The sequence below is a fragment of the Bos taurus genome, chromosome 5 (genome assembly GCF_002263795.3).
Source record: "Bos taurus isolate L1 Dominette 01449 registration number 42190680 breed Hereford chromosome 5, ARS-UCD2.0, whole genome shotgun sequence".
Taxonomy (NCBI): Eukaryota; Metazoa; Chordata; class Mammalia; order Artiodactyla; family Bovidae; genus Bos; species Bos taurus.
The window spans coordinates 53,783,099-53,795,177 of NC_037332.1; the positions used below are offsets into that span (position 1 = coordinate 53,783,099).

The window sequence follows — 12,079 nt, forward strand, 5'->3', positions numbered from 1 at the left end:
TAGAGCCTCATAAAGAACTAAAAGTATTATTACTTGCACTAACTGAAATCAACTAATTTAAAAAATATTCCTCAAAGGATTATACTATAAAATGTGCTACCAGCTTGGACAGAAAATAATAGTGACTGTTGGAAATGACAAATGACCAAGTGATTAAAATAACTCTAGTATATATAACTTGCCTTTGTCATGCACAGGATATAATACTATGGAAAATATAAATACATATAATAAATGTCAAGAAAGTGTTGTAACCCTATGAGCAAGTGACATTCATGCTGGTTCTTAGTTTGCTTATTTGTAAAAAGCCAGAGGATTAAGTGTTCTCTGAGGTCCCTTTCAGCTCATTTTTTGATTCTATGAGACTAGAACACAAAGATCTATTTTATAGACTTTTAACACATAAACTACAAATTTCTTTCTTTCTCTGGGAAAAAAAATCTACTGCTGTTAAAACATAAGTAATGAACAGATAGACATTAATTGAGCAAGTTTTCCAAGATTCTAAAAACTATGGGCTGAACGAGAAAAATTCTTTTGAAAGAGTCATCTGAAGAAATTCCATTCCATACACAGACACAATTACATGTCTAATTAAACACAGAGACTACTAGAGGCCATGTATTAGTTCCTTAAGTGTGCTTAGAATTTTATTCAATTCCTAAATCACAGTTGAGTTCCTATAAAAGTTATTGTACAAGATCCTCAGAGGAACTGGTAGATGTTCAAATACTTTTTCATTTATCAAGATAAAATACTGAAGCATATTTTCACATTCTGTAATACATTCCCATAAAAGTGGGACAATTTGGTTCAATGATGCCAGCAAATCACTTGATTTGCTGAAAACAGCAAATCGTGAAAACAACACCTTGCCTGTTATATATTTTAAATGTTTTAAAGAATGATGTGATATTTCAGTTCTCACACTATGTATTTTGGTTCCCATATTTGCCAAATTTTAGGCCCTTAAATTAAAAAATATATATATACTGTACAACTACCAATTGGGAATGTGAGTCATATATTGGTAGATAAAATATCATGTTGAATAGAATTTAAATTGTCACTAAAGATATCATTAATAATGTATGAGTGGAAATAGTGTCAGACTTTATTTTTGGGGGCTCCAAAATCACTGCAGATGGTGACTGCAGCCATGAAATTAAAAGACGCTTGCTCCTTGGAAGAAAAGTTATGACCAACCTAGATAGCATATTGAAAAGCAGAGACATTACTTTGCCAACAAAGGTCCGTCTAGTCAAGGCTATGATTTTTCCAGTGGTCATGTATGGATGTGAGAGTTGGACTGTGAAGAAAGCTGAGCACTTAAGAATTGATGCTTTTGAACTGTGGTGCTGGAGAACACTCTTGTGAGTCCTTTGGACTACAAGGAGATCCAACCAGTCCATCCTAAAGGAGACCAGTCCTGGGTATTCATTGGAAGGGCTGATGCTGAGGCTGAAACTCCAATACTTTGGCCACCTGATGCGAAGAGCTGACTCATTGGAAAAGACCCTGATGCTGGGAGGGATTGGGGGCAGGAGGAGAAGTGGACAACAGAGGATGAGATGGCTGGATGGCATCACCGACTTGATGCACATGAGTTTGGGTGAACTCCGGGAGTTGGTGATGGACAAGGAGGCCTGGTGTGCTGCGATTCATGGAGTCGCAAAAAGTTGGACACAACTGAGTGACTGAACTGAACTGAACTGACTATTTACAAACATGCCAAAAGGTATTCCTCTTGTCAAACTTACATATAAATTTTATGACACTGACATTGTGGGGATGTTAAGTGCAGTCATTTCTTATAAAAGATCAATAAAATCTAGCTGAAATGGGAGGCAGAGCTGAAAACGATCCTTCTCATAACGTTTTACAACACTGTCAAGATTCTCCATGAAGATCCTCTCTAAGGAAGCCTTTCTGTAAAGCTCCGCAGAATTTTCGATTTCAAGCCTTTGTATTTAAAGTCAGATGTTATTGTTTTTTTTTGTTTTTTTTGCAACACGGAACCTTTATTTTAATGTGATTACTGTACATCTGCAGTATTGGAGTAATCCTTTTATGAATGGAACTAGAAGAAACAATGACAAAACCAAACTGGCATTTGATGTGAATCCACAGGAGTTTAAGCTTCAAATCCAGCCAAGAAGTTTGTTACAATCTCTTTCAGCTTTGCATCTGACTCTTCTGAGATCTTTCCATCAGTCCTGATTTTGCCCAACAGGGCTTGATGTTGGCTGATAACGTGAGACAAGAAAGCATTCTCAAATTTTGTGATCTTGCTGGGCTCCAGCTTGTCAAGATACCCCCTGACACCCGCATAGATAACAGCCACTTGCTCTTCAATAGCCATGGGAGAATACTGTCCCTGCTTGAGCAGCTCACTCAAACGCACACCACGACTCAAGAGTTGTTGAGTGGCAGCATCAAGGTCAGAACCGAACTGGGCAAAAGCAGCAACCTCACGATACTGAGCCAACTCCAGTTTCATAGTACCTGCCACCTGTTTCATGGCCCTGGTTTGGGCAGCAGATCCGACATGGGACACAGACAAACCAACATTAATGGCAGGGCGGATACCTTTGTAGAACAATTCTGTTTTCAAGAAGATCTGTCTGTCAGTGATGGAAATGACATTTGTTGGAATGTAAGCAGACACATTACCAGCTTGTGTTTCGATGACTGGTAGAGCAATCAAGGAGCCACCACCAAAAACATCGCTCATTTTAGCTGCTCTCTCCAGGAGTCAGGAGTGCAGGTAGAATACATCACCAGGATAGGCCTCACGACCAGGGGGTCGGCAGAGCAGCAGAGACATCTGACGATAAGCAACCGCCTGTTTGGATAAGTCATCATAAATGATCAAAGCGTGTTTGCCATTATCCCTAAAATATTCTCCCATTGAACATCCAGAATAAGGAGCCAGGTACTGAAGTGGGGCAGCATCTGAAGCAGTAGCTGAAACCACAGTGGTATACTTCATGGCATCTGCATCTGTAAGTCTCTTCACCAACTGGGCAACAGTGGATCTCTTTTGACCAATAGCAACATAGATACAGTACAGCTTCTTCTTTTCATCAGTTCCATCATTGAATCGTTTCTGGTTAATGATTGTGTCAATTGCAATTGACATTTTGCCAGTCTGTCGGTCACCAATAATCAGCTCACGCTGACCACGACCAATCGGCACCAAGCTATCCACAGCCTTAATGCCAGTTTGCATTGGTTCCGTCACAGAGATTCGAGGAATGATCCCAGGGGCTTTCAAGCCAACTCATCTTCGGGCCTTGGAACCAATTGGACTCTTTCCATCAATGGCATTACCGAGGGCATCGACTACACGACCCAGCAGCTCCTCGCCAACTGGAACATCTACAATAGCCCCAGTTCTCTTCACAATATCTCCTTCCTTAATAAGTTTATCATTTCCAAACACGACAACACCAACATTGTCAGGCTCCAAGTTCAGAGACATACCCTTTAAACCTGAAGAAAACTCTACCATTTCTTCTGCTTGAACATCTCTTAACCCATGTACCCGAGCAATACCATCACCAATACTTAAAACACGCCCAGTCTCTTCAAGGTCAACAGAGGTATCAGCTCCAAGAATACGCTCTTCGAGAATAGAGGACACCTCAGCAGTGCCTGTCTTCTGCAGACAAGAGTTAGAGGCATGCAGGTTCCTTGCAGCAATGAAGGATGATCCCAAAGCATTTTTGGAGACCAGCCCCACTTGCCGAGGGAGGGCGCAGGCCATGGCCACGGCGACGCGCACGGACAGCATCTTCGCAGCTTCCCTTGAGGTGTTTCCCCCGCAGCCGCAGCCTCGAGACTGACTGGGCTAAAGTCAGATGTTATTGTTATCTGATATTCCCTGAACACTGATAATGAAGGTGGTGCTGACTGGAACACAAATGAACCCAAAGTTAAATATAACTTAGATGAGAGCCTCTGAAGCTACTGAAAAGAAATAAATTGGTTCAATCTTGCTTGTCACTTCTAGAAGGTCACCAGAAAGAAGCATCATCCCAAATGCAGAGAAAAGAAAAACTCCTTTCTCTTCCTCCTTTCCTTACTGTACTAGTCAAGACTGTGAATACCATAAAAATACACAAACCAAAGCAGACGTCTGAGAAGTGATGAAACACCCGTACTATACCAAATTGGAAAGAATGAAATTCTGGGAAACATTTCGCCTTTGCACACTGCATTCTTCTTTCTCCCCCTTAGTTTTCTCCTAAGCACCTGTAGGCTCCCTTCTTTCAGGTTTGGCTGCCAACTGGTCAAGGAAGATACCAATAAGCACAAGCATCATTTTTTTTTTTTTTGGCTGTACTGAGTCTTGATTGCTGCCTGGAGTATTTTCTAGTTGAGGCGAGTGAGGACTACTCTCTAGTTGCGGTGTTCAGGCTTTTCATTGCAGTGGCTTCTCCTGTTGCAGAACACAGACTCTAGGGTGCTCAGGCTTCAGCAGTTGTGGCTCCTGGGCACCAGAACACAGGCTCAATAGCTGTGGGTCACCAGCCCAGTTGTGCAGCATGGGGGGACCTTCCCAGATCAGGGATCGAACCTGTGTCTCTTGCACTGGCAAGCAACTTCTTCACTGAGTCACCAGGGAAGCCCTCAAGCATCATCTTGATCCTAATTTAACTTCTCTACCTTTAAATTATTTTATTAGTTTAATTTTGTTTCCACCTGGCCCTTTCACCTTACATCCTAGCATCAACCCATTCTCCCAGACCAGAGATTCTCCTGCCTGATCAGGGACCATTCTGCTCCAGGTTCATTCTTTGCTGCCGATTGGATGAAGAGCTCTCACTTCCTTGCCTTAAGGCCTCCTTTATAGCCCTTCTTGCTCCACAAGAGTGCCAACTTTCCAAACCTGGGAACTACAGGAAGAGGATTCCTATCTTTGACTGCCATGGGAAACCATTGAAAACAAACTTGCCTTCCAGTTGGGTGAAAAAGACATCCTTCTTTTCTCCTGTGATTCATTTACTTATCATTGTTAATGAAGTCTCTCATTTTTTCAAAAAAATTTTTGATGTGGACCATTTTTAAAAAGGTCTTAATTGAATTTCTTACAATCTTGCTTCTGTTTCTTATGTTTTGGCTTTTTGGCCACAAAGCATGTGGGATATTAGCTCTCTGACCAGGGATTAAAATTGTACTGTAGGTACCCCCTGCACTGAAAGGCAAAATCTTAACCACTTGACTGCCAGGAAAGTCCCATTGAAGTCTCTCTTGTCTGTCTATGGGATTTGGCTCCGATCATTTTCACACTTTATTTTTAATTTAGGTCTTATTTTTAATTTTCTTTAGCCTACAAAACATTTATCTTCTCAAGCCTAAAAATAGCAAGAAAATATAACCTTCTCTAGAGCCTCTTTTTCTCTTGTGCTGTCAACTATATTTCTTTCTTCTTCACTTCAAAACTTCACACAAGGGCTGCCTTTCTTTGTAACTTCTCTTTCTTACCACCTAATCCTGCTGCTGCTGCTACTGCTAAGTCACTTCAGTCGTGTCCGACTCTGTGTGACCCCATAGACAGCAGCCTACCAGGCTCCCCCGTTCCCTGGGATTCTCCAGGCAAGAACACCGGAGTGGGTTGCCATTTCCTTCTCCAATGTATGAAAGTGAAAAGTGAAAGTAAAGTCGCTCAGTCATGTCTGACTCTTAGTGACCCCATGGATTGCAGCCTACCAGGCTCCTCTATCCATGGGATTTTCCAGGCAAGAGTACTGGAGTGGGGTGCCATTGCCTTCTCCGACCACCTAATCCTATTTCCTTGTTAAAATCTGTCTTTCTCTTGCAAGTGTCACTGAATACATTTTCTCCTCAAGATGAGCAATGACTTCCTAATCTCCAAAGCCACTGAGCATTATCTCACTAAAACTGTGTAAAATATTTAGCAATTATTTCACTGGATCTTGTCTTTGAGACTCTGGCTTCTATCACACTATATTCCTAGACCCTCTGCTCCATGACTACTTTTCCTCTTCAGGTCCAACATAAGTTCTCATAAACATTATCTTGTTGATTCTCTTCTCTCTTTATAGATCCTTCATAGTATTTTCTACCTTTACAAATTCAGCTAACAATTTTATCCTTGATGTGTTCCAATTCTCCATGTTGTTGTTATTGTTGTTGTTGTTGTTCAGTCACTAAGTCCTGTCAAACTCTATGTGACATCACAGACTGCAGAACGCCACAGACCACAGCACACCTCGCTTCCCTGTCCTCCACTTCTACCGGAGTTTGTTCAAGTTCATGCCCATTGAGTCTGTGATGCTGTCCAACAGTCTCATCCTCTGTTGCCTTTCTCTCCTTTTGCTTTCACTCTTTCCCAGAATCCCCTGTGTCAATCTGTTTCCTAAGTTATAGTTTTTCATTTCTCACTGCTTACTGCGTGTGTGCTCAGTTGCTTCAGTCGTGTCTGAATCTTTGCAACCCCATGGACTGTAGCCCACCAGGCTCCTCTGTCCATGGGATTCTCCAGGCAAGATTTCTGGAGTGGGTTGCCGTGCCTTCCTATAGGATATCTTCCAGACCCAGGGATCGAACCCTCAGCTCTTAAGTCTCCTGAATTGGCAGGTGAGTTCTTTACCACTGGGCTTCCCTGATGGCTCAGTTGGTAAAGAATCCTCCTGCAATTCAGGAAACCCCGGTTCAATTCCAGGGTCAGGAAGATCTGCTGGTGAAGGGAAAGGCTATCCACTCCAGTATTCTGGCCTGGAGAATTCCATGGACTCTATGGTCGGTCCATGGGGTCACAAAGAGTCGGACATGACTGTGCGACTTTCACTTTCTTTACCACTAGCACCACGTGGGAAGCCCTACTGCTTCCTAGGGATTTTCAAAAGATGCCCTACTGAAATGTTAACTGCCCCAAGTTTTTTAACCTTAATAAAGGCTGGTCCCTAGGCTGAAAGAGGCTGAAAGATCCTGAGTCCTTTCTTCCCCTTTCTTTCATGCCTCTTTTTTCTTTAATAGCCCTTGAATGTGTCTTTTTTTCCATTTCTCTTTTTGACCACCTTGGTTCACACCTCTTTTCCCTTCACACAGTCCCCTAAGGAACTCTCTCAACTTAATTTCCCATCCTTGCCTCCCACACCTCTCCATACATCCAGCTTCTCTTCAGAATTAATCTCTCCAAAGGACTCTTCATACACAATATCAAGTATACGTCAATAAAAATAATTTAAAGAAAATTAATAAAATAGTAGTTAATTAAAAAAAAAAAATAAAAACTTCTCAGACTGGGTTACTCTGTCACTCAAAAATTTCAATGGAATCCCACAGCATGAATCCAAGGCATTACAAAAGTGGACTACATTAAATTTGTCTTGCTCATTTTTACCATTCTGTTTGTTTTAAATTGCAAAATACTATATCAGAAAAGTAGGAATTACATGTAAATGATCAGGTAGACTTGAGAAATTCTTTAATAAATGATGCATTTATTTCACAATTTCTGGAAGTCTGTTTATTAACATATTCACTATGCTAATAGGCATTTCAATTTGTTTAATTGTGGAGTGAAGAACTCCCAGACTTTTGTACAGGAAGCTTTTTCCCAAGAAATTCACTTTCTCTACCTTTACCCAACCCTCCTGCATTGTCACATGACGAAATCCCACACATCCTTCCACACACTGCCTTGTAAAATAAAATCACAAAATTGTATCTAAGAAAGAAAAATCAGCCTAAATTCTCAAATAAAGCTATTTGATTATAGCATACTATATTTTGATTTTTAAATTACTCATGTCTTTCTCCTACTGGGGACTATAAGTATCTTGAGGCCATGAACCATGAATAAGTTATATTCTCTATTAATGCCTATACCAGGAACTTCAGCCGAGTATTGCAGGATATGCAAAATTTCACACTATTTTAAAAATAATATTTCACTTCTTCTAGCTCTCAAGATAGGGAAATTCACGTACATTCAATTATATAAACTAGCCCTTAAAAATAACATAATAACTCTAACATGTAGTTTGTTACTCATGCATACAAATTCTAAAATAGACATTGGTGCTAGAGTCATTATCCAGAGATAATGATAAAGCTTAGATCTATTCAATGGATTTAGATTAAAAGGTTGAATTTATTTCAATAAATAGGGTGCAGGATTCACAAAGGACTAAATAAAAATCAGATAAAAGAAATTTGGTCTCACAAAAAGCTGAAGGCCAGCTGAGTTCTTGTCAAACATTTTGGAATTTCTAGGATTAATTTTACCCAGTTCAGTTGAGTTTAAACAGTCAAAATTCATCACCACAGACCTTGAGGAACGAAGCTGTGTTTATGGACTCCTGGGGTCTCATGGCTCTATCTGGTTCTACACAGGCCCTTCTAACTGATGGAAGTTATTAGATCTTTCATTCTAACCCTATTCTGAGAGGAGTTGGGAGTGACTAAGCCATATTCTTCAAGGAATTAAGAAGAAAATAACCTGACTGTCATTGATTCCAGTTATTCTCACAGCTGAGTAACAGAGTGATCCACATTCAAATCTAAGAGATTATGAAATGCTGTAGATTGAATCACTATTTGAAATATTATGTTCGGTCACACTTGACCTTAAAAAAGGGCTTGCAAAATGAGAACTACTCTTCACCCCTTTTCAATCTTCACCATGATTACACCTTGTTCTAATTTGTATGCTCCTCCTGGTGAACAGGGAGATTATTATAGTAGATAATCTGGTTAGGAAACAATAATGTCAACAATTTTTCTACAATTTTTGAAGCAGTTCTATTTCTTAAAATTGCTTGTGATGAACCATGAAGGCTTCTAGATTCAGAGGAGGACAGTATATTTATTTATGCAGAGAGTTTGTTCTGATACAGGTAAAACTGAGGTTCCAAACTATTCTTATAGAACTGAAGATGATTCTAGGAATCTATTTGCATGAATTGACAACTCTGTTTTCTTTTGTTTCTTGTGCTATGTGGCTATAGGCAGAGAGCAGAATATATAGATACCCAGGAGAGAGTAAAAAATAAACAAGATGGATGGCATGGTGTCCATACTGTCCAGCCTGCAGGTTCCAGTGGACAGTTTCAAGACAGAAGCTAAAATAACTGTTTTCCTGAGAGACTGAAGCTTTGTACACAGCAAAAGTTTGAGATTCTGATGAGAAAATTTGGTGAAGATATGGACAAAGAACATTTTTGCCATTATAGCCTGCACCTAAGCTTTGTGTCCTGCAGAATAGTTACTTTGGAAGCATCAAGAGACAATATCCTTTATGTAGGCAATGCTTCCACTGAGGGCATTAGCAATGGTGACAAACAGTTATGAAAACACTCATTTGATCTTTCTTTGAGCTCATGTGATTCCCAGAAATACTTGGCTGTAGACTTGTTGGAGAATTTGAGGCCCTTGTGAAGTCAAGTAAAGGGTAAAGATTCAGAAAAACTGAGTTTATTAATAGCAATCTGACTCCATATTCAGTAAACATTCAACAAATATTAATTGAAAGCCTACTATGTACCTAGAACAGTGGCTACTGCTGCTGCTGTTGCTAAGTCACTTCAGTTGTGTCCAACTCTGTGTGACCCCAAAGATGGCAGCCCACCAGGCTCCACCATCCCTGGGATTCTCCAGGCAAGAACACTGGAATGGGTTGCCATTTCCTTCTCCAATGCGTGAAAGTGAAAAATGAAAGTGAAGTCATTCAGTCGTGTCCGACTTGTAGCAACCCCATGGACTGCAGCCTATCAGGCTCCTCTGTCCATGGGATTTTCTAGGCAAGAATACTAGAGTGGCTTGCCATTGCCTTCTCTGAGAACAGTGGCTACAGTGTTGAACAAAACAAATTTCAACCTACAGATGTGTATTTTAGTGGAGGAGAGAGGCAAAAAGTAAGTTAAAAATATAAACAAGAATAATTACAGATCAATGCCCTATATAACAAAATTAAATAGGGCATTATGATAAAGAATCTTTATTCAGGGGTGGGGTAAACAAAAATGTAGTCAATAAAAGTAAAATGAGAAGGAATTTTTGTTTTATTTGCTTCTAAAGAGTAGGGCTTCCTTGGTGGCTCAGCAGTTAAGAATCCACCTTCCAATACAGGAGACAGGGGTTTGATCCCTGGGTCAGGAAGATCCCTTGGAGAAGGAAATGGTAACCCACTCTAATATAAGGCCTATAAAACTCAAGGGTGTTTTTCAAATTTGGTTAACTGGAAAATACTGTATTGGAAAATGTCCCCCATGCTCTACCATGCTGAGCCCCATGGCTCTTTTTTTTTTTTTTTTACTATTTCCTTATTTTAACTGGAGGCTAATTACTTTACAATATTGTGTTGGCTTTTACCATACATTGACATGAATCAGCCACGGATGTACATGTGTCCCACCATCCTGAACCCCCATCCCACCTCCATCCCAACCCCATCCCTCTGGGTTGTCCCTGAGCGCCAGCTTTGGGTGCCCTGCTTCATGTATCGAATTTGCACTGGTCATCTATTTTACATATGGTAATATACAAGGCTCTTGAAAGCTCTCAGGACAAACTCACTTCTCCCCCGCTTCATGTTTTCTTGGCTATGGGTCCCAGGGACTCAGTCTGTTTTCTTATCATCTTGTCTGTTGCCTCTCTGTCCTTTGAAAAGTTCTACTCTTGCAATTATGACATCAAAGTGGGAGAGTCTCCCTAAACCTGCCTTTCCTCAGTGCTTCTAAATACACAGAAAACTCCTTTCTTTTTCAGGTTATTACTAATCATCCCTGTGGGGAGAGGAAAAATGATAAAAATGGATAAGATTCTCTGCTTATAAAGTATTAACTGTGCTGGCCCTCAATTACAGATCCTGCCTCTCTCTCAGATGAAAATTAAAGTGGAAATGAGTTTCTATTCTGAGCTTTTATTCCTAGAGATAAGGCTTATCAAGCTTCTTCCTTTATTCTAATTCTGCCCTGATGATGAAATCAAAGTAGAACATTGTTTTTCATATCTTGTTTCCAGCATTCATTCATTCATTCACTCACTTTACATTTACTGGGTATCTCATTTCATGCCAAAGAATGGGCCAGACATTAGAAACATAAAGATGACTAAGATATAAGATACTGTTCCAGGCCTAAAAAATTACTCAATCCAGGAAGCAAGTTATGAAATGGATGATAACATTATGGTATGGCAAACATCATTAGATGGGTAAATTCAGATTTATATGAAGCTAAGAGGAGGATCACCTAGAATATATGGTGATAGTCAAGAAACAGTCTCCAGAAGAGCTGATGTAACACTGATTTGGCAGAAGTGAGTCTTGAAAGATGCATGGGAGCTTCTGGGATGGATTGAGGTAGACTGAGATTGGAAGTGGTAATAGATGACCAAAAAAAAAAAAAAATACCAGTTGGTATGTCCTAGAAATGAGAGACATGGCACCATGATATGATTGGGGAAGTAGAGGAGCAAATAGCCTATTTGTCTTAAAGTTTTGGAACTTATGTTCTGTGTTTAGAGCAAGGGAATGATTTAGTTAGTTTGCATTTTGGAAAATAATCCCAGAGGTAAGTCAGAGAAGATGGCTGAAGGAAGACAGAGGATATATCAACAAAGTAGTTAAATTCTATTGCAGTAATGTAGACAAGCCATCACAAAGCAGTAGCTACAGGGACAGAGAGAAGAGCACACTTACTAAAAATAATAATAGTTATAAAAATTTGTTAATGGACACACAACATAAAAAGAGGTAAATTTTGACATCACAAACATAAAATGTGGGGGGTGGAAAAGAGAGGGTATTTTGTTATGCAACAGAGGTTAAATTATCATAATAAAATAGACTGTTACACATATAAGATGCTTAATGTTAGTCTCATGGTCAAAACGAAGCAAAAACCTACAGAAAATACACAAAAGATCAAGAGGTGGCACTAGTGGTAAAAATCCAACTGCCAATGCAGGCGACACAAGAGATGCAGTTCCATCCCTGGGTAGGGAAGATTGCTTGGCATGGAAATCCACTCCAGTATTCCTGCCTGGAGAATCCCATGGACAGAGGAGCCTGGCGGGCTACAGTCCATGGGATCTCAAAGAGTCA

At 40.1% G+C, this 12,079-nt stretch overlaps 2 protein-coding genes across 12 annotated transcripts in view; both read right to left on the bottom strand.

The window, feature by feature from the left end:
* SLC16A7 (solute carrier family 16 member 7) overlaps positions 1-12,079 on the bottom strand; it is a 200,899-nt gene that overhangs the window by 91,066 nt on the left and 97,754 nt on the right. Inside the window, exon 1 of one of the 11 annotated variants that reach the window (XM_059886704.1) lies at positions 10,549-10,639. The exons of the other annotated variants lie outside the window; for them this stretch is intronic. The gene's annotated coding sequence lies outside the window, so the exon portion shown is untranslated. Of the gene's footprint in view, positions 1-10,548; positions 10,640-12,079 lie in introns of those variants that run through there. 11 annotated transcript variants of the gene reach the window in all.
* Positions 1,989-3,850, bottom strand: LOC512953 (ATP synthase subunit alpha, mitochondrial-like). Its single transcript, XM_059886951.1, is given in 1 exon segment — positions 1,989-3,850. A coding segment is annotated over 1 exon segment (1,662 nt). The 5' UTR covers positions 3,797-3,850; the 3' UTR covers positions 1,989-2,134.